The 24,911-nt window shown below is 36.6% G+C and overlaps 1 protein-coding gene across 11 annotated transcripts in view; it reads right to left on the bottom strand.

The window, feature by feature from the left end:
- EPHA6 (EPH receptor A6) overlaps positions 1 to 7,034 on the bottom strand; it is a 955,687-nt gene extending 948,653 nt beyond the window's left edge. For 8 of the 11 annotated variants that reach the window (XR_008624784.1, XM_034956977.2, XM_008975358.3 and 5 more), the window contains exon 1: positions 5,596 to 6,976. Coding sequence is in view for 10 of the 11 variants with exons in the window: in XM_034956977.2 (XP_034812868.2) it covers positions 5,596 to 5,980 (385 nt within the window). In the remaining variant the exon portion in view is untranslated. Of the gene's footprint in view, positions 1 to 5,595 lie in introns of all 11 variants that reach the window. The other 3 variants (XM_034956978.2, XM_034956979.2, XM_034956983.2) reach the window with 2 other exon arrangements.
- Between the last annotated feature and the right edge of the window lie 17,877 nt (positions 7,035 to 24,911).

Genomic DNA, 24,911 nt, shown 5'->3' with positions numbered 1-24,911 from the left:
TATCAATATTTAGTAAGGTAATTTCAATGAGGAATAATGAAAAATTTATCTGGGCTTCTTGCATTTATTTTTCTATAAAGACAAGATGTTCCCATAAATTCTATTTACAAAACATATTTCAAACCCATCTTCTTCTCTCCAGCTCCACCAACATCACTCTATGCCAGGCCACCATACATCTTGCCCGGACAACTGCAACTGACTCCCAATTCTACTCTTGTCATCTCCCAATTAAGTTTTTGCTCACTAGTCATGGTGCTATTAAAATGTAAATTGGTTCATTTTACTCACCTGGTCAAAACCTCCCTATAGATTCATGCTTTATCTAGGATAATATAAAAATTCAGTTTCTTAACATGAATCTTATTCTACTCTGAGGACTCTGGTTCCCGACTACCTTTCAGACCTCACTTTCTGCAACTCTCTTCCTTGCAAAGTAAGTTCCAGTCCACCCTGGACTCAGTTTTTCAAATGTGTCAAGCTCATTTCTCTTCGAGACCCTTGCTCAGTCAGTTTCCACTATACGTTACGCACTTCTTCCCACTCTGCAGAATGAGCTCTTTCTCTTCCCTGAGAATGAGGTTTCAATGTCACCTTCAAAGACAAGTCTTTCCAACTGTCCCATTTCAAATAGCACATCTCTCCTGTTACTTTCTTAGTGTCTTTGTTGCTTCATCCATATATAATTTTTACAGTCTTCGTTGTTTTATTTACTTACCCAAATATCATGAGTGCACATGCCTTATCTTTCTTTTTAAATCCATAATCCAAATTTTAGATTACAAAAAACAATACTCAATAAAATAATGCAAGAACAGAATATATCTTCAGTTTGTTTAAATGTCAGTCTGATTAAATTACAAGTTGAACAGAACACTGTAGAGATACACAATTTGATCCTGTATTAAATTAGTTTGATTACAATGTATGTTGGACAAAGTCAAACTATTTTGATCACCTAACTATATATATTGATTTCTAGCATGTTTGTAAACCCAAAATGGTGAGTCAAGGGTACAATGAAAAAATTTCTATTACTGTTGGGATTTGGTTGATGAACAGTGTGAAGTGGGATCTATTCTTTCACCATTTAGAACAAATGGAGCATGCAGTCAGAAGCATTTGTGTATGTGAGGTGGGAGAGGGAAAGAGAGAGAATTACTGAAATTGTGATGGGAAAAAGGGTTGGTAGAGGGAAATTTATATCTTTTGTACTTAAGTCATTTATACTAACAGTGATTAGTGAAGAAACAAAGAAACAAAAGGCGTTCTACTCTAATATTTTTTAATACTTATTTTGTGATGTAAAAGTAACAAAAAAGTAAAAGGATGTAATTTAATCATTAATTTCCCCTGTACCAAAAGATATATACTTTTCCCTTAGGAAATTCATATAAAAGTGCTATACTCATGAATACTAAATTAACTTCAACTATATTCATCTAAGTTATTTTTTGTTTGAAAAAGAGTTCCTTAAGGATTATGTATAATTTTTGTGCAAGAAATTTTCTTTTAGATATAGTATTATCCCAAGACCAGAACAAACAACAATTAGATGATCACTGCTGGAACTGCATAAAAACATTTTATCTTTGTACTCTGGATGCTAATCAATAATGACTAATTATACAATTACTTATTTTATATTGTAAATGTATAATAAAATTATATTCTAAGTTGTATTTATACTTATGTCTAACAAGAAGTGATGTGACAACAATCTCTGGAACCCTTACAACTATAAATAGTTTATCCTCAAAAACTAACTTCTTCTAAATGAATGGTCTTTCAGAAACATTCTTTCTAAGTAATCCAGTGTTCCTAATTTAACAAAATTTTTAATATTTTCAGTATTTTAATGTTTACTTTTGAAAAATCTTTAAAAATTTCCTCAATGTCTCCATTTCTATAAATATAAGAACAATATTCAATCACAGTTTGTGAATAAAACATATGGATAAAACTAATTTTAGGCCATGAATTTTGTTAAGCAGATGTTTTTCTGCTTAGATATATTTATTTGTATTTATATACAACTCAGTGGATTATGCAGTTGATTCGCTCAAATTAATAAATTTAATGAAATCAACCAGCCACACTATTGTTTTGCTTATTTTGTTTGTCACTGAATTGCCTGGGGGGAAAATCGATTCACAAAGTATTGCTAATAAAATAAGTTCACTAGACTAACTTACCCATACCATACTTTGACTTAATTGAATTATTTGAGTATGCAATTGATTATTTGTAAAAGCATGAGCCACACCCTTAGATATGCATCAACTCATTTAGGCTATAAAGTAGTATTTGCTGCAGAATAATCTTTGAATAAATGGATCCCTGGTGTCTACTGGCCACTGTGATACACGGTAAATGGTTAACTTATACATGAAGCAAGATTGTGTTGTATATTCATATAAGTGTATAGTACAGAAATGAAAGGCTATATTCCTTGAAAAGATGAAATCTTTTTAAAATAAAAATTTCCAACACTTAATTAATACTGTGGTTTTAAATACAGGGAAAATTAATTGACTATGAGAGAGATTTAAACACAATTCATGTTTCCACTTACTTAAACAGATGAAGTGATCTAGGAAGAACCTTTACTTTCTGATCGATTCAAGGAGGTTTGGTTCATAGGAAGAGAGAGTCAAATTGATTTATTTCATCTTTACAGTCAGCTTCACACTCAGTTAAAAGACAAGAGAAGAGACCCTTTCTATAGTCAAGTTACTGTTTGCACTACGTTAAAAGAATGAGATAGTTTACTTTTTTGTCATTATCATCATCATTTTACCTTGCTTATGTATGGAAAAATGGGGATTGGGGTGGGGGTTGTGGGAAAGGTGAATCCATTCTTTTCAGCCATGAAGGATGTCATATAATTTGGTAAAACAGATATATAACATTAAAATTTTATTTTGTGAATATCTTTAATCAGGAAGAAGTTACATATAAATGTAACTTTACCCTCTATAAAATAACAAATTTCAAAATTAAAACATTAATTCCATTAGCCTTTAAAGTGAAAATTATTGGACAATTAAAACTATCTTCTCAAAACTAAATATGAATTATATTACTGTTTATTTTTATGTGTATAATAAATCAAATTTATATTTTACATTTATCTTTCCATGTTGAATACATATGATAATTCTATAATGTCCCATTTTCCATGTTTAAAAATAGATGCTTTATTTTATCTATTATGAAACTACGAATAAGGAAAATATCCCTAAAATGTTATTAAGAATAACATTTAGAAACCTAGTATTTTATTAACCATTAGTGTGATGATTTCAATATTTGAAAGTTATCTCAACTTATTGTCAGGAAAAATTTCTACTCACTATGACTTTAGGCTGTAAAAAGCACCATTTTATAAGTAATAATTTGTGTCTGATAAAAATTCTGATTATAATGTTCTTTTGAAGAAGTCACCTAAATTTTATCCAATTTAACCTTCAGGTACTATTTTGCCCACCGTACTCTTATGCACAGCCTGTGTTATCGGTATATCAATACAAATTCAAATTAAGAGTTTAAGTAGACAATCTTTAATGCTTCTATTTAACTGATGGGAAAATTGGATAATACTCATTCACTAAGTTTAGCTAATTAATAAAAATAAATAAATTACATATGTTTGGCATATATTCTAGGTCAAACATCTGTAAATACTATGAGAAAGTCATTAAAATAGATAAGCAAATAAAAATTACTGGAAGAGGTTAATAAATAACATCTCGATGCTTTTAAATTTAGAATGAATGTCTGAAAGGTCATGCTTTAACAGGACATATTTTGGCAGAATGGCACTTTAGGGTCATTTGTAGATTCAGATATCTGTTTTATTTATGTTAGTATCCCCTGGGCCTAGGGTAGTTACTGATGTATCATAGGTATTTAAATAAATAAACATTGTTTGGGGAAATTATTGCATGGGAACAACTGTTACAAACTTCTAGTACACTTGACTCTCAAAGTATTCATCTCTAGTATCCTTACTTACTATTATGAAGTACAGTATCAATGTCTGACTTTCCAATTATTAAAAATTGTTTTCTGTCATAATAAAAAAGGGTAATCGTTACACGTTTTTTAACAATCTTCTATCTTCACAGAAATGAAGTTAACTACCTATTCAATATTTTATACCCATAGTCTTTGAAAATAAATGAGGGATGTAGTGTGATGGTATATACCACCACAGCAAAACAGGACACTGTAACTGATATCTATTATATGATCTATCTTCAAAGCCATGAAGGTTATGTATGGTTTCCAAATTCACCTACACATTTGTGATTGCATTCTGTCAGTTTAAAATAACTGTAATAATTAGGAAAATATGCCAAAGTACCACTGTATAAATGAGAACAATTTAATAATTATATTTTATTCTGATTCTGATTCTGAATAACATTTCTAAGTAAAATGGCCATATATGTTGATGACAAAAAAGAATGCTGTGTTGTTTATCTTCTCCCTTAACCTCCTCACACAAAAAGTGAACACTTTCAAGCCATCTGACCTCCATTTTTATACCTGCAAATTACTTCGAGACTCTGAAACATATGCCTTATATGTTAAATGATAACTATAACTGACCACCACACATAATATTTGAAGGGACATATCGGTTGGTCATTACAGCACGAGTGAGAGAATATCTAGCCAGATACATGCTGGGAAACTTTTATGGTTGTTTCATGCTTAGTCTGAAAGGACTTAGAATATGCAGGTGGTACTTTTTATAGATCTTTATGCACAGCAGAAATACAAGGAGATATATTTCATGAAGATTGTATGAATAGAAAAAGGGAAAATGCTCAAATATTCTAAGGGCTTTCCATCACTTTTTACCCACTATTCACCTTCACTTTACCACTTTACCCACCGAAACAAAGTCCTCCAAGCAATCTGTCAGTGACTTGACTTCATGAATAGGGTATTCACAACTTGGAAATTCACCCTAAACCCTTTTCTACTCCCTGCCCGCAAGAATATGAAACCCCAACACAGATCTGGAGCATCTGGTCTAGGAAGAATTTCGAGTAAGTCTACTTCGGTGGCCTGGATGGTAGATGAAGCATGGGGACTGAGGCTGGGCGAGGGCGGCAGAGTCACCGGAGGGGTGGGGAAAGGCTGATAACTGGTCACGGGGTACAGCGGGAGCACCCTGCCTTTCAAGAAGGCATGTGGGAGAACCACACGTTCCCCTGAGAAGAGCGACCACCAAAGAGCCAGAAGTCTCCATTAAGTCTGTGCCACAGAGCCTGACTTCCAGTGGAGACAGCGCAGCGGGGAGCGGTCCCACGGCCGCCAGCGGTGGGACCCAACTGCAGCTGATGCTCACGCTACCGTTTAAAGACATTTAGAAACACAACGGATCCTAGCCTGTGGGGTCACCGTCCCGGGCGGTGTAAACAGGGCGCTAGGGTAAGGGGACATCCTCGACCCCCTCGTGTGGCGAGCCAGGAGACTCTGACCCCTGTACAAAGTTACCTGCAGGAGGCAACCAGTACCCTGGTTCTCCAAGCACCCTCCTCCTCCCACCCACTCCCGCTCCTCCGCCCCGTCCCTTACCTTGGTTGTTGGAGACGTGACTGCAGTCGCCTGGCCACGCTGTCAGCAGAGGCAAGAAGAAACCAAATTGCATAAGAAATTCCCGGACTTCGCAGCCCGCCATGGTTCTCCTAGGCTCTCTTTTCCTCTCCCTTAAAGAGAAGTGGCGGCAGCGCAGGCAGGTGTTCTGGGTAGGATGGGGGTCCTTGTCCACGTCTTCTTCCTCCTCCTCCTCTTCCTCCTCCACCCGGCCCGCAGGGGGTGTCCCGGGGCGCCCCCTGCGCGAGGTCCCGGGAACAGGGCACGAGGGTCCAGGCTGCCCAGTTGCAGGTGCAGCTGCTTCGGAGGAGGACGCTGCCTGCGGCGCCGGGGAGCTCCTCGCGGCTGGAGGTGAGGGGAATTGCATCCACTACAGTGTCCCGCTCGCGCGAGGACTATTCACTTGGGCCCGAGAGAGCGCGCGCGCAAGAGCGAGCTCGGGCTGTGGTTTGGGGGAGGGGAGCGAGGGGGCGGGGAGCGCCTCACCGCGAGGACGGGGGCGGGGACGGACTGCCAGGTGGGGCGGGCAGTTGGGGCGGCCCGAGGACCTCTCCCGACTCAAGTGGGCACTTGCGGAGCCAAAAGCAGGGGAGGCGCTGCAGCTGTGAAGAGGCGTGGGGGCCGCGGGAACTCTCCTCTGGCCGGTGCGATGAAAGCCGGGCGGACGAGGTGGCTCAACGGGGCTGAGAGTCGTTCGGCCGAGGCGCGGACTGAGCCCTCAGCACCTGGCCAGAGCGGCGTGGGCAGCAGCCCGCACCGCGGACACCTCCAACTCTGCCGCGTCTGCGCCGCGCTCTGGCCGTGGCAGCGGTTTTCCGGGCATCTCTGAGGCCGCCCTTAGTCCCACAAGCACTTAGCCGCCCATTTCAGAGCAGCGGCGCCGACCGTTTTAAGAGGAGTCAGCTCCCGACACCGCCTCCCACTTACTTCTCCACATTTCCACCGCTGGAGGGGGTGAGTGCCGTGGACACTCCCGTCCGGGGACAGCTCAGCGGCGGCAGTCAGCCCGACCCTCCTCCGCGCGGGTCGCCCAAACTTGACCACCAGAGCGAGCGGCTCAGCGCAGTAGCCGCCTCCGCGGCTTCCAGTTGTAGAAAAGCAAAGCGCGGGGAGGAAGCAGCAGAGAGGGGTTACATCAGGCTGGAAAGTGGCGGGTGTACGGCGCCCGGGCTCGCCGAGGTCCTTGCCTCGCCTTGCGGAGGTGACTTCGCGGTGGAGGTCACGAGCATCGTCGCAGCCTTGACGCTGGGATTCAGGGGTCCCCGAGCGTCCACGGCGTGGTGGCGTCGGGCCGCGCTCTCCTAGCAGTCCAAGGGCCGAGTGGCGCGTGGCCACATCCACAGCAGCGCAGGGGCGCCGTGGGCTGACGGCTCTCCCCGCGCGAGCCGCCCCCTCGCGGCACCCACTCCCTCCCCGCGCTCGGGTCTCCCGGAAGCCGAGGCGCGGGCCACTTGGTGGGACTCCGCGGCCCCCGCCCCAGGGCCGGGGCAACGCGGCGTGCTGACTGGGAGGACCCTCGGCGTCCGCGGTCTCCACCACCTCTCCCCGCGGCCGAGGCGGGCGCCCAGGGCAGGGACGGAGCCCGGAGCGCTGCAGAGCCCGGCCAAGCCCAGCCTTCTCCCGGCCTGGCAGTCGCGGCTCGGATGCCGCCAGTTCGGCGCTAGAGGGGGTTAGTCGACAACAAAAATGCTGCACCGCTCGCAGGTGGAGGCGGCTCATCAGGCCAGGAACCGAAAGGAGGGAGGGATGCTGTCAGGCTAAACTTAACGCCTTGGTTAAGGGCGCGTCAAGGAAACCGTATCGCTTGGGTGGGGATTTCCGTGATACTTTATTTGTTACTAGTATTTCCAACATTATTTTTCTTTCTTGAAGGGACTTCGGCTATCACAGTCGAGGGAGGTTGAAAACCCCACTTCAAAACCCGTCGGAATGTTTTGAGAAAATGTGGATGGTAATGGAGAAATGTGAACAGAGGAGAGAAAGTAGCGGTCTTGTAAAGGATATACGATATTTTCCAAGTGGGCGGAAAGCACAGGAGGGAAATGGCACAGTGACAAGAGGTCAGGGGAGCGGGAGATGGAGCCAAGGGTCGGCGTTTGACGCTTACAGAGTTCTGGAAGGGAAAGGACCTTTCTATTCCATGCATTTCTGCGCTGCGATGTTTTTGTGCCACACACCATAGCTGAAGAAGTTTCACTTAATGCCTTACAGTAAATTGGAAGGAAAGAAAGAAGGAGAGCAAGAAATGCCCCATGTCAAAAATTCTGCTGCGTGGAGAGAAATGGTGAAATTACAAGCAATTTGGAGAATGTGAGGAAGGGTTCTGATTGGTGACTATACTCTCATCCTCATTAGGAATTCATACACCTCTGCCTCTCTTTGAAGGTGTCCACACCAACTTAAATGTATGCAAATCATTTCTAAAAAGATACCATGTGTGGAGTTTATATATCGGCACTTAAAAGAGTAAAATCTGACTTTGATACTCATTTTGCCACTCTTACTGATATTGATTGACCACATAAGCATTTGCAAAGTCATTTTAGAGTTTATAAACACAGTTACAAAATAAAAAGACTACATTATCACCATTATAATATAAATCATTGTGTCTAAATAATGTTCTTAGAAATGTTTAATGATTCATTATCTGATAATTTTATTCAAAATCTCTTTTTATATACTGTCAAAAATATGTTTCCATGACCTTTTATAATTAAATTTTCATTTTTAAATGTTGGCTTACAGTAAATCTATAAACTTCATTAATAATTCACTAAAAGAAAAATCGTTCAAGAAAGTCCTTATAAATTGAAGGAATATATAATATTATTATTTTTAAAATATAAACCATGTGAATCTATTTCTATACTTTTACTTTTGAAATTAACTAGACTTGCAAGGGAAACATTTTTAATGGAACATCACCAAAAAGAAGTTATTTCAGTATAATTCCTAACATAAAATATTTTAAAATCAAAGTTTAAAATCAAGTTCTGATGTTTTACTTGAGTGTTGCATTTTAGAGAATATCTTATAAAACACCAAGAAGTTTCACTTAAAATTAGACTAGAAGGCAGTACTTTTAGTGGAAGGAAGGGGAAAAGGCAGAAAAAAAAAAAGGAGAAAGAAATAGAGAGGAAAACCTAGATTCATTTCTAGGATTCACGCTTAGTTAGAAATCATAGCACAGTGCCTGAAACATAACCTGTTACTTCAAAGTAACAATAATCCGCTTGATTAACCTGAATTTCTAGTCCCCCCATGCACTGTACTTACAGTTCAGCTACAGTTCATAATTTGTATTTGTTTAAATGAGCCAAAGTCAAGCTTGACATATATACCTGGTTAGATAATTGATAGTCATATTCTTGTCTTGGCTTTTAAGAAAAAAAATTACAAGATTTTTCTCAATATTAAAACATACTTCACATGTTTACGTATGTTTGGATGCTGTCTATTGCATGCCTAGAAGATAATGACATCTTAAGTAAAAACTCATCTAAAAAATGAGTTAAAATATGATTATCATCGCCTTTGACAATAGCAAGATTCCATGAGTTTGACATGATTATTAATGTTAAAACATGATTGTAAAAAAGAATTACCATGACCGTTTGACCATTTATATGTTTATATATATGTGTGTGATATATATATATACACACAAAGATGCACAAATATGTATGTGCATGTCTCTCTAAAATATTTGTTTAGTTCTTTTTATGTGCTAAATTCTCTTCACTCAGGGAAGAGTTAATGGTAAACTACTTTGTGTAACAATAATTTCTTTTATTAAGCTAACATTTTATTTAAAATATAGTCATGGTTATCTATGTAAGCTAGATGCAATTACACTCTTAGAAATGTACTTCCTTTTTGATTTTCTAGCAGTGTTGATATATTTGCTGACATGTGACAGTTTCAAAATTATAAGCTACTCAATGAACCAGATGCAATATTCGTGTAGATTTATCTGCACTTGTCTGTTTGAATCATACCCATACTCAGAAAAGCATTCATGTCTCATTTTTCAGAACTATATTGTTCAGAATTCTTTTGTATTCTCTCAGACTATTGTTCTTCACGATATATGTGGTCTGGATTCAGGTAAGAAATGATGAAACTTTTTATTAAATAAAGGATATATGACATTAAAAACTGGTGTGCTTTTATTTATAGTAGAAATAATAGTATTCATAAATATTATTTGCTTTTTAAAATGATTAAAAGAAGAGAGACTTAACCTGCAATTACTTCCTTTGAGAAAAAAAGGATTATAATGTTTAATACTCAGCATGTTTCAAGACTTGAGAAAGTCTTAAGTATATTTTTCTGGTAAAAGAGTAAATTAATCCATTCACAGCAGCAATTTGCATTCTCTAAGGTCAAGGTAGAAAAAACATAAATAAAAAGAATGTTGATCCTCAAATATGACAAAATATCAGGTCTTAAAAGATTAGGTATGTACTTTGAAAAGAACTAATTGCATAAATCTTTTTTTGATAATATAAAATGTAAAGACATGCTGTAGGCAATAATATTATCATATTCATGCCATCAACTTTAAAATATAAGTTAGTTACAAGATTGTATTCTATGTGTTTCAGCATTGAAACAGCTAAAGTAAAAATAAAATCCACAATGTCAAATATAGTTAATTTGAGTCTCTTTGCGTTTAGAAAGTATGTAATTAGGGGAAAACATACACATTGTTTACTTCAGAAATTTTGCTTTGGTGTTAGGAAGTAGATAATAATTTTCTGAAAAAGAACATTCAAAGCAGTGAATTCTAAGCATATCATATCTTAGAAACCTTACAGAAAAAAATGCAACTTGAAGTTACATAAAATGTACTATTGTTGATTCTGCTGTGATAATTGAATTTTGGTTCTTGTGTTACATTCAGTGGAAGAAAAATATATGCACATATGTCATATACATATCATATTACCTATGTGTGTGCATGAAATTCAATAAAAACATTCTCTCTAGTACTTTTCTAATTCAGTAACCGTTTGCCAAGCAAGATTTTCACATCCACTTGTGCTGAGCATCGTAAAGAAAGTACAAAGATTACTTGGATTTAGTTCTTACCTCTCAGAAGTTTATATTACATTACAGTACAAAAAACAAAAAAAAAGATTCCAATTAAAATCAATCTCTGTGTTCCTACAGTGGAGTTCCAAATTATTATACTTATGTAAGAGGGAAAGAATCATACCGTCACCTTCTAAGGCATGGATTTCTTAGTTATTTTCTTGAGTTAAACTCACTCTTGATATGCATTGGTCCATCTTCTAAAGGCTAGTACAAGAACTTTTACTAACATTATAAACAATACTAAAGGTTATGCACAATGACCTAATAATTTAACTAGATTCAAATAACTTGCAATATAATAAAGTTGACTTAACAGTCTGTGTGGCATCAGGTATCCACAAAAAGTAATTTTACTAAATTATGTAGAGACTTTTAAAGTTATAAATTTAAATTTATTTCAGTTTTACAAGTTGTATATTAGTTTATCTTTCATTCCTCAAAGTGACCAACTGGGTCAAAACAACTGCTTTCATTGATTTATAATAAATACCATTAAAGAGCATATTCTAAATATCAAGTAGGTAACAACTGATGATAGAAGTAAAACTGCCTCTAAAAACCCCTATAAATATTGAAATATGTGTGATTATGTCCATCATAACAAATACCACAGGAATATTGCTATTAATTTTATTCAAATATTCAAAATAAAAATCTAGTCCAAATATATTTGGCATTTTATCTTGAACTATTCCTGCATCATGATACTTTGTGCCTTGTTTCACAAATATGCAAAACAAGAAGACACTTGGGCATGTCAAATACTTAAATGTTAAATTTACTAATAATAATATCCATATGAATAACAATTATGCACTAAACATTTCAATTATTTGATACCAATAATACAAAACATGCTTTTTTTACTGCATTCAAACTGGGGTAAATTAAAAGTATCAGATGAAGATAAGTGACTACTTAATGCATCACTTAAGCTGGACTTTATGGGTAAAGTTTTTTCATAAAAATGTTTTTTACATTATTTCAGTTCAGTTTGCAAGCACGTACCACGTTGACATTTTTGAAATTCTAGGTTTTGTGTTTTTAAATTAAAAAAAGTTAAAAGACAAGTTTTGAGAGAATGACAACTGAATAAAAACTTAATATGCCCAATGTTTACATTTTATGTAAGGAGTTCTATATCATCATTCTCATAGTGGTTTTTTTTTTTCTGCTGTGCCTATTAAAATGTTTTCATGGAATATAAATATTTTTAATATCATCTTCTAATTTAATAATGATTAATAAGTATATGGAACTGACACCAATCATTTGACAATTAGCATATGGTTATTCATCTACTTGCCTAACTTTGATACACATATCTAATCTTTTCGAGGACCCTGAAAAGTCTTCAAAGAACAAGAGAATGTCTCCTTTACATCTCTACAAAAAGCATTTACTGAATAATTATGTATTTAATATTTATCTTTAAATTTTTGGTCAAAATTTGCCATCATCATTAATTTTTTTCATAAAGAATAATTTAATACCTACATAATCAGCTGTAAAAAGTACCTAATTTCTCCTTTTGTTTAAGATCATTAAATATTTATGTTGCTAATATTTGAGTCAATATAATTTTATAAATATTATATGTGAATAATATATATTATTACATGTATGTATGTTGCATGCATATTGAGCCTATGCGGAGTTGTTATGAAAATGGTCTTTTGGCTACATGGGAACTAAACCTGCTGTAGAGTCCATGCGACACTCTGTTGATATTTCAGTGTTAAATTCGATATATGGTCTATAGTATTAGAAGTATACTGAAATTCATAGTACTTGGAATTAGATTGTGATATCTTTGCTATTTTTATGGGTTAAAAATTCTAAATTAATGAAAAAAGCAGGAAAGCAAACACTAGGTTGACTTAGATTGGTATTAATTTATGATCATCCTAGTTTACATTTAATTGCTCCTGAGTTATTTTGCATCATGACTTAAAATATGTAAGTAATGGGAAGTATACCCATGCTTATTTTTGAATTTTATCCAATGTGAAAAAATAAGAAAGTTCCTTACTCATTGAAAATATGTAGAATTTTTAAAAATATTTCAAATTATTTATCTAAAATAAATGCTACTGATATATGAACACTGCCTAATAGAACTTTTTGCAATGTTAGACATAGCCTGTATCTCTGCTGTCTGATACAGTAGCCACTAGCTATATGTAACTTTTGAGGGTTTGAATGTATCTAGCATAACTGAGAAACTGAATTTTTAGTTTGAGTTAATTTTAATAAATTTACATTTAAATAGCCATATTTGGCAGTGACTACCGCACTGGTGAGCGCATATCACCACTTTTCAATACCTTCACATTGATAATATAGAAATTTTACCTTACACAGTCATGTTTAGCAGTCTTGTTTATCATCAGCAAAAATGAAGCTCACCTTGGACAATAGCTCTGTTATGACATGTGTTTACACTGTTTTCAAAACTAACTTGATTTGACATGTTTTTTGCATATTACACTGAGTTTGTCAGAAGGCATTAAACAGGCACTGATAGAAACTCACATATCTTTAAGAATTAATTCAATTATCAATAGACTTACCTAATGTGCCTAATTTTGGATGCTACTATTTAAAAAATGGTTTGGAGCCATTTGTCATCTTAGTTCTGCCCACTATGTCTGCTACACTGTCCTGGGTCTCACAAAATTATAGTGACATAAGGAGCTCAATAACGGTAGCGGAGGTTCCAAAATTAATACTGTTTCCTGGAGACTCGACAAAGAGGCAGTAGGATTTTTCCATTTAGATGCTAGCATTTGCATTTGTATTTTGTTCCGTTTCTTGTGTTGTTTTGTTTTTCCCCTTTTTGACTTTTTGATTTACATGTAAAAACATTGTTAGGAAGCCTTTTTCGTGTCCATAGATTTTTTTTTAATATAAGGATACACATGAAAGCCAGAGAACCTATTCACCACTGTTCCATTTATATTATCTTAAATTGTCACTTGATGGTATCTTTCTATAGATTTAGTTTATCACAAATGCCAAAGTAAAAAACAAATCTAATAAATATATTATCTCCTACAGAAATCTTGAAATATGATTAAAGAAAAAATTTTAATATTTATACTACTTAGCAAACACTTACATGGTGTTTACACTATCCCAATTACCAATATTAACTTCAGCTAATAATTACAAATACTAATTACAAACATGGATTCAATTAATCCTCAAAACAACACTCTAAAGTAGGTGCTATTATTATCTTCATTTTATAGATTAGAAAGCTGAAGCACAGAACTTTCCCACCGTCTCCCAGCCAGTAAAGTGGTAAAACAGGGATGGATGGGAGCCCAGGCAGTCTGGCTCCAGAAGCTGTGCTTTTTATCACTATGCTGCTTCACTTGTATCCCTGAATGTTCACCCAAATATACACAAGCATGCACATTTATAGTTTGCATGTATCTGTGTATCCATTCATCTAAATTTTATCTAATTCCTTAAAATTAAGCTCAAATCACAAAATATTTTCAGTGAATCTCCTTCCCAATTGTGACGAAGTTCCTGAATGACCACATTCTTTTTTCTCACTGCCCAACATTTTGCACACTTCTGACTCTTGCAAGATCCACTTTCCCTTTTTTCTTAAAAATCTTTCTCTTAAATGACACCTGTCTCCAAAGCTACTAGCTTGTATTTATTCAGCTATTATGTTTTGTGCTCCATCTGGAGCGTCTTTGCAAGGCATTGAGTATTAAAGTGATGAATAAAACAGATAAAGGCTTGCTCGCACAGAATCTACATTCTAGGGTTAATTCAGTGCTTACCATGCATCTCACATTGTTCTATGTGCATTAAACATCCTAGCGCATTTAATATTTACAGCCCTATAAGATAGATACTGTTATTGTACCCATTTTACAAATCATGAAGCCAAAGTATATACAGTATATACTAATTAGAAGAAAAGCAGTTATTCTTAGGTTTAAAAAAGTCTCTGTCTTCTCTTTGTAATACAGGTAAGGGTATAATCAGAGAGATTATTGGAATTTATTGGGATGCTGACTTTCTGTTCATGAGGATAAAGGCTATTTCACAAATATACTATATGTGACAGAGAAGCTTTTAAGAAAAGAAAATCTTGAGGCTATAGCACCTATCCGTATTTTACTTCCTTGCCATTATGAAAATGATAACACGTTCATACCAAAAATCTAAAGAATGTTTGAGTAGGTTGATATCCTTTGTTGCAAATTGAGAATATATTTTTCTCTTTAAATTACTTGTTTACATTGTAAAAGTCATGTAAAAATATCATAAAATAATGTGTAAAATTGAAAAGAAAAATAACACCTTTTTATTTTGCTACTCTAATATGATTACTCTTACTGTTTTAGTGTATTTTATTTCAGACATCATAACCTGCCCCTCCCTAATATATAGTCTAGGTGCTTGAAACTATATCACGCATTCAGATGTATATTGCATTTCTATTTCTCCACTAACTACTTGACTTTAAAGCATTGTGGGTTTATTTATATAGAGATGCCCTTATGTTATAAATTTGGTAAAATGATACAAAAACAACTAGTAAAGACAGGCATTGCTATGTGAGGATGATGATGCAAATTAGATAAATTAAGTAGGATTTTTATAATTCTTATAATTTTCAGAAAACTATTTGATACTATAAACATATATGATAGCATCAATTCAGAATTTCAAAGTGTTGAAATGAGTTTTGCTGTTGTTGCTATTTTTTTACAAAAAGTGTTTACAATATTATCTCGTGTGGGGAAAAGACAATGCAATGCTTTTCTTAAAGAAAGAGTCTTAACGTGCTACTACAACAAGAATAAGAGGATGATTCCCTGAATTGTATATTCTAGACAAAATTGCAAAATAATTTAAGCCAGTGCATTTCTTTTACTTTGTCTTTAAATATTTCCTTTGTGTACCATTCCTCCTTTTAGTTACACAATCTGATAATCCAATTTTATCTGTTTTCCTTATAAAAAGAAAAAATGTAAAGGAATTATCTAATGATATATGAAATGAAAGCAATTGAAGCCATGCCATCTTAGACAGCACTGTTTCATCAATGGCTTACAATAGAATAACAATAGTAACAATATGCATTTGAAAATGTGAAGCTCGAAGAATAAACTGCCGAAAATCACATGGGCAGTAATGTCTCAGCATTTGCTTATACTCTTCGCATTTAATCTGATTTTGGGCTGACAACAAATACTTTCTAAATAATTTTATTTATCATTACCCATTCATGTGGGTTTTTTTTAATTGCCTGTAATGTAGTGGCATAAAACCAGAATTTCATCATAATCAAGGTATCTGTGGGGTAGAAATTCTGATAGGGCACAGAAGAAAACAAAGCTTGTCTCTCATCTACAATGTCTGCTTAGAAAACTCAAGGGCTGTGGAAAACTCAAGGATCTCCACTTAGATGTTTTAAATTGATACTGGCTATGACCTCAGCTAGGAATTCCAATCAGAACTTCCATACCAGATTTCTCCATGTGGTCTGGGTTTCCTTGGAGAACATATGGCCCACATCTCAATGGGAGGAATATAAATATCATGTTGTAAGAAGAGCAAATGTGATGGAAGATCTTTTCATGGCAATTTTGGAAAGTATAACCTATCATGCCTGAGAAAGCCTAAGTCTGTGAAAATAAGATAGGTGTGTCTGTAATGAAAGCAGCCAGAACCTCCATTTGTTGGGCAAGAAATGAGAGAGACACATGAAAGAGAATATTCCACCAGGTCATCTAGAATTCAGTTTCAGTTTCATAGGGATACTCATGGGCTAAGGAATCCCAGCAATACAAAACAGGACAAAAACATCAGTCTGTAGGGAATGTGGAATAAGTTACAAAGGTCCGATTGAAATGAAAATGTATCTTCTCAGCTCAAAGGAAATAACTGCATGAGAAAGACTGACAGAGATGAAAATCTCTGAAAAGTTACAATAAGAGCTTATGAGAAAGAAAAAGGTAATTGATAAACCCCAGAACTAGAAATGGAGAAACCAACATCCACGTAAAATTTTCTTTTTTTCAGGGTTAACCATGAAAGTTGAGTTGGAGGAGGAAATAAATATTTAGGAACCCATACCTTTGAAATAATTAATGCTTAATTAATATTTGATGGATTTTATTTATTCTAAATTGAGTCTGTGACTATTAGGTTAAGTGACTATCCATTGTCTAAAACAGTGTACTCATGGGATATGCACAGGTTTTTTTTGTTTGTTTGTTTTTTAAATTGAGTCTCGCTCTGTCACCCAGTCTAGAGTGCAGTGCTGTGATCTCGGCTCACTGCAACCTCCACCTCCTGGGTTCAAGTGATTCTTCTGCCTTAGCCTCCTGAGTAGCTGGGATTATGAGTGCACCACCACGCCTGGCTAATTTTTTTTTTCTTTTAGTAGAGACGGGGTTTCACCATGTTGGCTCAGGCTGGTCTCAAACTCCTGACCTCATGATCTGCCCTGCTCAGGCTCCCAAAGTGCTGGGATTACAGGTGTGAGCCATTGTGCCCGGAAGGATATGTACAAATTTATACTTAGTGCTGGGGAAGATTTGATTCCTAAAGGGGTAGGAGGAAATCAAAATAGATTTTTTGTTTAGATGATATTCCTTAAGTCATATGTTTAAGACACCAGTAATGTGTGGCTTAGTTTGTTCTGGTCTATGCATTCATCTTCCAGAAATCCATCCACATTCCTATCTAGCAAATGGCCTGACTCTGGTACTGCTGTTAAATTGCACACTTTTATGCTTTATTACTAGAAAGGAGAGAAAACAGGAATTTTCCGTTGAATCTAAATCCCAGACAAAGGAAAATCTATAGTAAGTCTGGTATTGAAATTGAGCACCAGATTTGCCAACCATTTTTATCTCAAGTTGTTATAATTTCTTTTTTAAAAATAAGATTTCTGTTACCATCCTGCTGATTTTCTGTTGAAATTTTTGCCTTGCCCATCTCCTTTCAAGAAAGGTAATTCTTTTTAGGACAAAAGTAACTCATTCTATGTGATAACTGGTTCACATGTATTGAAGATATCACTTTATACTAGAGTTGATTTAGGAATTATGGAATGAACTATGGGCTAAGGAACCCCAGCAATACAAAACAATAAGCTCCTGTCACTTCAACTGAGGCTATTTGACCTATGCACTGCTGTTCAAATTACAGGTTCACAGGTCTGACCTTATCCTGAAGAACTGGAACAGTATTCATCAGGTGATAACTTGACAACAATAGAAGCATTAGAAGCATATACAAAGCAATCTAAAAGTTATCACTTTCTGGAGAGTCAGTCAACTGGTTTGACAAATGAAACTTTCTAACTGCTGAAGTGAGCTGTCTAGCATTGTGGGAATGCTTTGCATTTAATAGTTAAAAAACAAAAACTCTATTAATATTATACCAACAAAATAATAAGATAAAATATTAACTTAATAATCCTATGAACAAATTGTAATTGCAGTGCTAATTTGCATTTTAAGGGTAGATAAATTTGTTGATATTTAGCAAGAGGAAAGATATTAGGATGAATAAGAGAATATTTGTAGGTATGGGACATAGTAAGCATGTTGAAAATATGCTTGAAAAGGAACTTTAATAGGATTGCTTATTTAAAAAAATTTTTCACATAGAGAGATTTTCACTATTCTTAATAATAACTGATAAGACCTTTGGACTGAAATAATGTGAGCCATAAGTTATTGTGATTTTCTATCAGTGTTTGAAAGATAAAAACATTAATATGAACAGCAGATCTTCAAGATAACTAGGCAAAGGAAGTATTGATATAACTGAGGGTATTGCTGCATGCTGGGGAGCTGTATAAAATGTGATGGAGTTGTTCTTAAAATACTAATGGAACAAAAATTCTCTGAAATAAAACAACACAACTATTTTTCATGTTATTTTTAGCTTTCTACAAGAGAAAGCACTGAAATAAACTTATCAGAATATGGCGAATAAAAACCATATATGCAGAAAGGGATATTCATCTATGTTTTTAGCATCTATATGTGTAGAATAAATGCTTAAAACATGTTTATTTAATGAAAATTTTATGTTAACTAATAATTATCTTGATAATCCTGTTTTAATTGAAAGTAATTGGTCAATGGTTAAAATAATAAGGTAGTTGAGAAAAATATGACAAAGAAAATCATAATGGGAATTGGGCCAAGATGGCCGATTAGAAACAGCTACTGTCTGAGGCACTCACAGAGAGGAATGAAAGGGGTGAGTGAATACACCACCTTCAACTGAAATATCCAGGTACTCGCGCTGGGACTGATCAAGGAAACCCACAGAGAATGCAGAAAAGCAGGGTGGGATGATGGCCCTCCTGGGAGCAACATGGAGCCAAGGGAAACCCCACTCCCAGCTAAGGGAAGCAGTGAGTGAGTGTGCAACTCGGGGAAACCATGCTTCTCCCATGGATCTTTGCAACCTGCAGATCGGGAAGTCCCCTCATGGGTCCACTCCCTAGAGCCTTGGGTGAAACACACAGAGCTGTGTGGAATCTTGGCAGAGCAGCTGCTAAGGCAGGCACAGAGACCCAGGAGTTTTACATACTCCGTCCCGGGATCCCAAGCAAGGGTGTCTGCAGCTTAGGCAAGGCAGGAGGGCTGTGCATACCCACAGGTAGGGGACCGAATCCAGAGAGCTGAGCAGCATCAGTCTGTGGGTCTCACTCCGATGACACCTCAAAAGATAAGACCCACTTCCTTGGAATCTGGAGAGTCCAAATGGTTGGGACGAGGAAGGGGTTCCCCAGCACAGCACAGTTGCTTTGCCAGAATGTGACTAGACTGCTTCTTTAAGTGGGACCCCGATCCATTCTTCCTCACTGGGCAGGACCTCCCAGCCTAGGCCTCCAGCCACCCCTGCCCCCGTTCTACAGCCAGCAGAGTTCTAATTTCTCCCTGGAATGGAGTGCCCAGGACGCGGGACAGGCTGCCTTCTTGGCTGTTCAGGTGCCTCAGCCAGTTCAATCTGTGAGCCTTGGAGAGCCCGAACCGAAAAAGGGCTGAAGGGATCTCCAAGCAGCACAGCTGCTCTACCAGAAAGCAGCCACAGTGCTTCTTAAAGCAGGTCCCTGGTTCCATTCTTCCTGAATGGGTGAGAGCTGCAAACTGGTGTCTCCAACCACCTCCTGCAGGTGCATTCAGGCCAGCAACAGGTCAGTACCCACCTAGAATGGAGCTTCCAGAGGTCGGACAAGGCTGCCATCTTTGCAGTTTTGCAGACTTCACTGGTGATACTTCCATGTATGGGAAAAACCAAGGCAACTAGGGTCTGGAGTGAACTCCCAGCAAAATGCGGCAGCCCTACAAAAAAAAGGCCAGACTATTAAAAGAAAAACACACAATCAGAAAACAACAACAAAACCCACAAGAAACCCATCCAAATAGGAGCAACCTTAAATATTGAAGGTAGATAAGCCCACAAAGATGAGAATGAATGAGTGAAAAAACGCTGAAAATTCAAAAAGCCAGGGTGCCTCTTTTCCTCCAAATGATCGTGACATCTCTCCAGCAAAGGAAAGAATTCCCTGTTTAATAAATGGTGCTGGAATAACTGGCTATCCATATGCAGAACATTGAAACTGCACCACTTTCTTATACCATAAACAAAAATCAACTCAATATGGATTAAATACTTAAATGAAAACCCAAAACTATGAAAGCCCTAGAAGAAAACCTAGGCAATACCATTCAGGACATAGGCATGGGCAAAGATTTCATGATGAAGACATCAATAGGAATTGCAACAAAAGCAAAAATGGACAAATGGGATCTAATTAAACTAAAGAGCTTCTGCAAAGCAAAAGAAGCAATCAACAAGAGTAAACAGACAACCTACAGAACAGGAGAAAAATTTTGCAATCTCTTCATCTCACAAAGGTCTAATATCCAGCATTCATAAGGAACTTAAACAAATGTATAAAAAAACACACAAACAACCCCATTAAAAAGTGGGCAAAGGACATGAATGGACACTTCTCAAAAGAAAACATGCATGCAGTCAACAAACAGATGATAAAAAGCACTACATCACTGATTATTAGATGTATGCAAATTAAAACCACAATGAGATAACATCTCACATCATTCAGAATGGCTATTGCTAAAATGTCAAAAAATAACAGATGCTGATGAGGTTGTAGAGAAAAGAGAATGCTTAGACACTGCTGGTGAGAGTGAAAATTAGTTCAACCATTGTGGAAGATAGTGTGGCAAGTCCTCAAAAACCTATAAACAGAAATACCATTAGACCCAGCAATCCCATTACTGAATATATGACTAAAGGAATATAAATAATTGTACTATAAATACACCTGCATACATATGTTAATTACAGCACTGTTTACAATAGTAAAAACTTGGAATCAACCTAAATGCCCATCAGTGGCAGACTGGATAAAGAAAATATGGTACATATACACAGAATACTAGGCAGCCATAAAACAGAGCCACATCAGGTCCTTTGCAGGGACATGGATGGAGCTGGAGGCCATTATCCTTAGGAAATGAATGCAGGAACAGAAAAGCAAATACCACATTTTCTCATTTATAAGTGGGAGGTGAATGATGAGAGCACACAGACACATGGGGGAAAACAACACACACTGGGGCCTGTTGGAGGGTGGAAGGAGGGAGATCGTCAGGAAGAATAGCTACTGGATGCTGGGCTTAATACCTGGGAGATGGGATGATCTGTGCAGCAAACCACCGTGGCACACGTTTACCTGTGTAACAAACCTGCACATCCTACACATGTACCCTTGAACTTAACATAAAAGTTGGAAATTTACAAAAACCTTATAGATTGATTTTTTCACTTCTATAAATAAAAACAATATTAAGGTTCTTTAAAGTGAAAGTAAACAGATTGTAACAATTCATTTTCAAAATATAAAGGGTAAATGCATCGTTACTGCATTCGATAGAAAGAAACTTATTAGTGGTGATTAATCTAAGTTACAATTTTATTTGCAAACTTCAGCAGACCCAAAACTACTTATTTAAGAATGTTTTGGATTGATGTTTCCCCCTTAGCCCGTATCCATGCAGTTGTGGGATTAGTTTTTATCTTTGTGAGAATTTGGGTAGACCTTTCAGAACATAATATCTACTGAGATATGCCATTAATTTCTTCTTCCTGGAATACACATGCTTTTCCTCATATCACAAAGTGGAGTTTAATTCCTCATCCCCTTGAATCTAGACTGGCATTAGCACTTGTTCGGACTATCAGAATTCTGTGGAAAGGATATTCCAGGACATCAAAACCTAAGGTCATAAGAAGTCTTTCAAATTCTTCCTGGGTCTCTTGGAATGATTAGGATTCTGCCTGTTGGGACATGGTCACCATGCTACAAGAAGGTCAAACCACATGGGGAGGCCATTGTAGGTATGCTGGTTGACAGCTCCAGGTGAGCTCTGAACTAACAGCATCAACCAACAGCCATGTGAGTGAGCCATATTAGTTGATCAGTCAGTTGATCTGATTCCAGCCTCAGCCACATGAGAGGCCCTAGAACAAATTAGCCAACAGAGCCCACTCAACCCATAGAACCATAGGTAAAAACAAACTGCTGTTTCAATAATTTGAAAGAATAATAAACTGCTGTTTCAAGTTTCTAATTTCTTAATGGTTTGCCGTTCAGCATTAGAAAACTGCAACAATTCTCGATGAGCATAGTTTGGTATCCAACACATAGAATTTTTCCTCCAAACACTGACAGATATAACATTGAGACAGTCTATGTTGGTCAAACAAATATGACATATGTAGCAGGTTTAATATTAGTTCATTTTAAGCCAATGATGCTGCTTCCCTAACTTTACAAATCATAGGCACAAAAATACAATAATATGTTTACAAGTTTATACATATTTTAGGGAGAAATTAAAATTATATTTATTAATAACAGGGCTACTAGTGTATAGGCCTCAGCTGTAAGGTTAGCATTTACATCTTAAAACATCAGTCTGTTTTAGGAAATGATATGGTTTGGTTCTGTGTCCCCACCCAAATCTCACATTGAATTGGAATCCCCGTGATCCCCATGTGTCAAGGGTGGGACCAGGTGGAGATAACTGGATCAGGTGGGCAGTTTCTCACATGCTGTTCTTGTAGTAATGAGTGAGTCTCATGAGGTCTGATGGTTTTATAAGCATCTGGCATTTCTCCTGTTTGCACTCATTCTCTCTCCTGCATCCCCGTGAAGAGGTGCCTTCTGCCGTGATTGTAAGTTTCCTGAGGCCTCTCCAGCCATGCAGCACTATGAGCTAATTAAACCTCTTTCATTTATAAATTACCCAATCTTAGGCAGCGCTTTATAACAGCATGAGAACGGACTAATACAGGAAACATAACAAAAGAGGCAACAATTATTTTCATTATTTTCCAAGTGTCTGAACGAACAGACTTGTTCATGTTTACAACTTAAAACAAAATTATTGCCAATATCCTGAAGAAAGATACATGTTCTGTTGCATTTTAACATTTTATATGCATTTGGGGTTATGTTTATTTACTTCCCCAATTGCCAAGAGAATAGTATTTTCACTTTAAGTTGAGGATTTTACCATTGCATTCCTTAAAAATTTATATCTAAGTTTTGGAAAAGTAAAATTTGGAACCCTTCCTAATTTTCTACCTTGTTTATTTCCCCTTCTTTTTGTTTCCTTTTTGCCTCCATTTCTTCATTTGTTTTTCTGATTTGTCACTCTTTCCATTTCATCTTTTAGTAAGGTGGGGTAAGTAAAGCACAGTATTGAGAGTCAGATGACCTGATTTCAAATCTAAATTCTGTAAGTAACTGTATCTTGGTCAGATCACTTACAATCTTGAGCCCTAAACTAATTCCTCTAAAACTTTAGAGGATTAAAATAGATTAATTTTTCTAGCTCTTGCTACTTTAAAATTACACAATTTCAAAAACATGTGGAAAACAAGGCAGTTACAAGGTAAACACCATAAACTAATTTGGAGATGATATAACAATGTATCAAGCACTTATTATGAGCTACCCCAATGAACTAACATCAGAATAAAAAGATAAATTACTTTAGGCTACATCATTCTCATAATACAGTAAAAGAAAGCATAAAGTTTCTCTATGAAATAAATTTCTATTCAATGACTCCTAGGAGAAATAAACGTAATTCCCATGTACATATAAGGAATATTGGGTAACATAATTGAAACTGTATTCAGTTATGGTATTAAAAGTAAACCTTCTTTGTACTTCCATAGTATCAGGGACAGACATTCCACAATTATGAATATACCAGAATATATATTGATATATTTTAAAATGTATATGTATATTTATAGAATATATTGAAGCTGTATAGGGGTAACTGACCTTGTCTTTTTCATTTTTTTATTCCTAGCACCTCCACAGTGTGTGGACTACTCAATAGGCCCTCATTAACTTTTTCAGAATGAAGAGGCATAGCTGCCATGGTGGCTCAGTTCTGTAATGCCAGCACTTTGGGAGGCCAAGGTGGGAGGATGGCTTGAGACCAGAAGTTATAGACAAGCCTGGTCAACATAGCGAGACCCTGTCTCTATAAGCAGTTGAAAAATTAGCCAGGCATAATGACATGTGCCTGTAGTCTTAGTTATACAGGAGGCGGAGGTCGAAGGATCACGTTAGTCCAGGAGATCGAGGCTGTAGCTAGCAGTTGTGATCACATCACTGCACTCAAAGCCTGGATGACAGAGTGAGATCAAGGTTAAAAAAAAAAAAGTAGAGAATACATCTTCAAATGGATATTTCTGATATAGTTACTTAAATGATAACAAAGACATTTAGTTACTTTGTAATTTAGAAAAGATATGGCTGTATAACTCTAATACAGTCAGGTAAGCAGCTTTGTGTTGCCTTAAGTATATGTACAAAAATTCTAACAAAATGCAAAAAAAAAGAAGAAAATAAAAGACCCTTAAAGAGCATTTTCCCAATAATAAATATCTCATTTGAGTTTATGACAAGTACCAGTTTTCAGTTTTCAGTAGATTCAATATTATAATTGACAGTAGTAACTGTAGTCCCATGTTTTACATTGTTGACTATCGCTATGATTTAAAATTAGATGGTAGAGGTAACATCTTCCATGGCAATTTACAATTCTGACATATGTTATCTCTCAAGTGGAGGC

Source organism: Pan paniscus, chromosome 2, assembly GCF_029289425.2.
Source record: "Pan paniscus chromosome 2, NHGRI_mPanPan1-v2.0_pri, whole genome shotgun sequence".
Classification (NCBI taxonomy): Eukaryota; Metazoa; Chordata; class Mammalia; order Primates; family Hominidae; genus Pan; species Pan paniscus.
The sequence above is the reverse complement of the archived record's forward strand: the minus strand, read 5'-3'. Positions and strand labels throughout refer to the sequence as shown.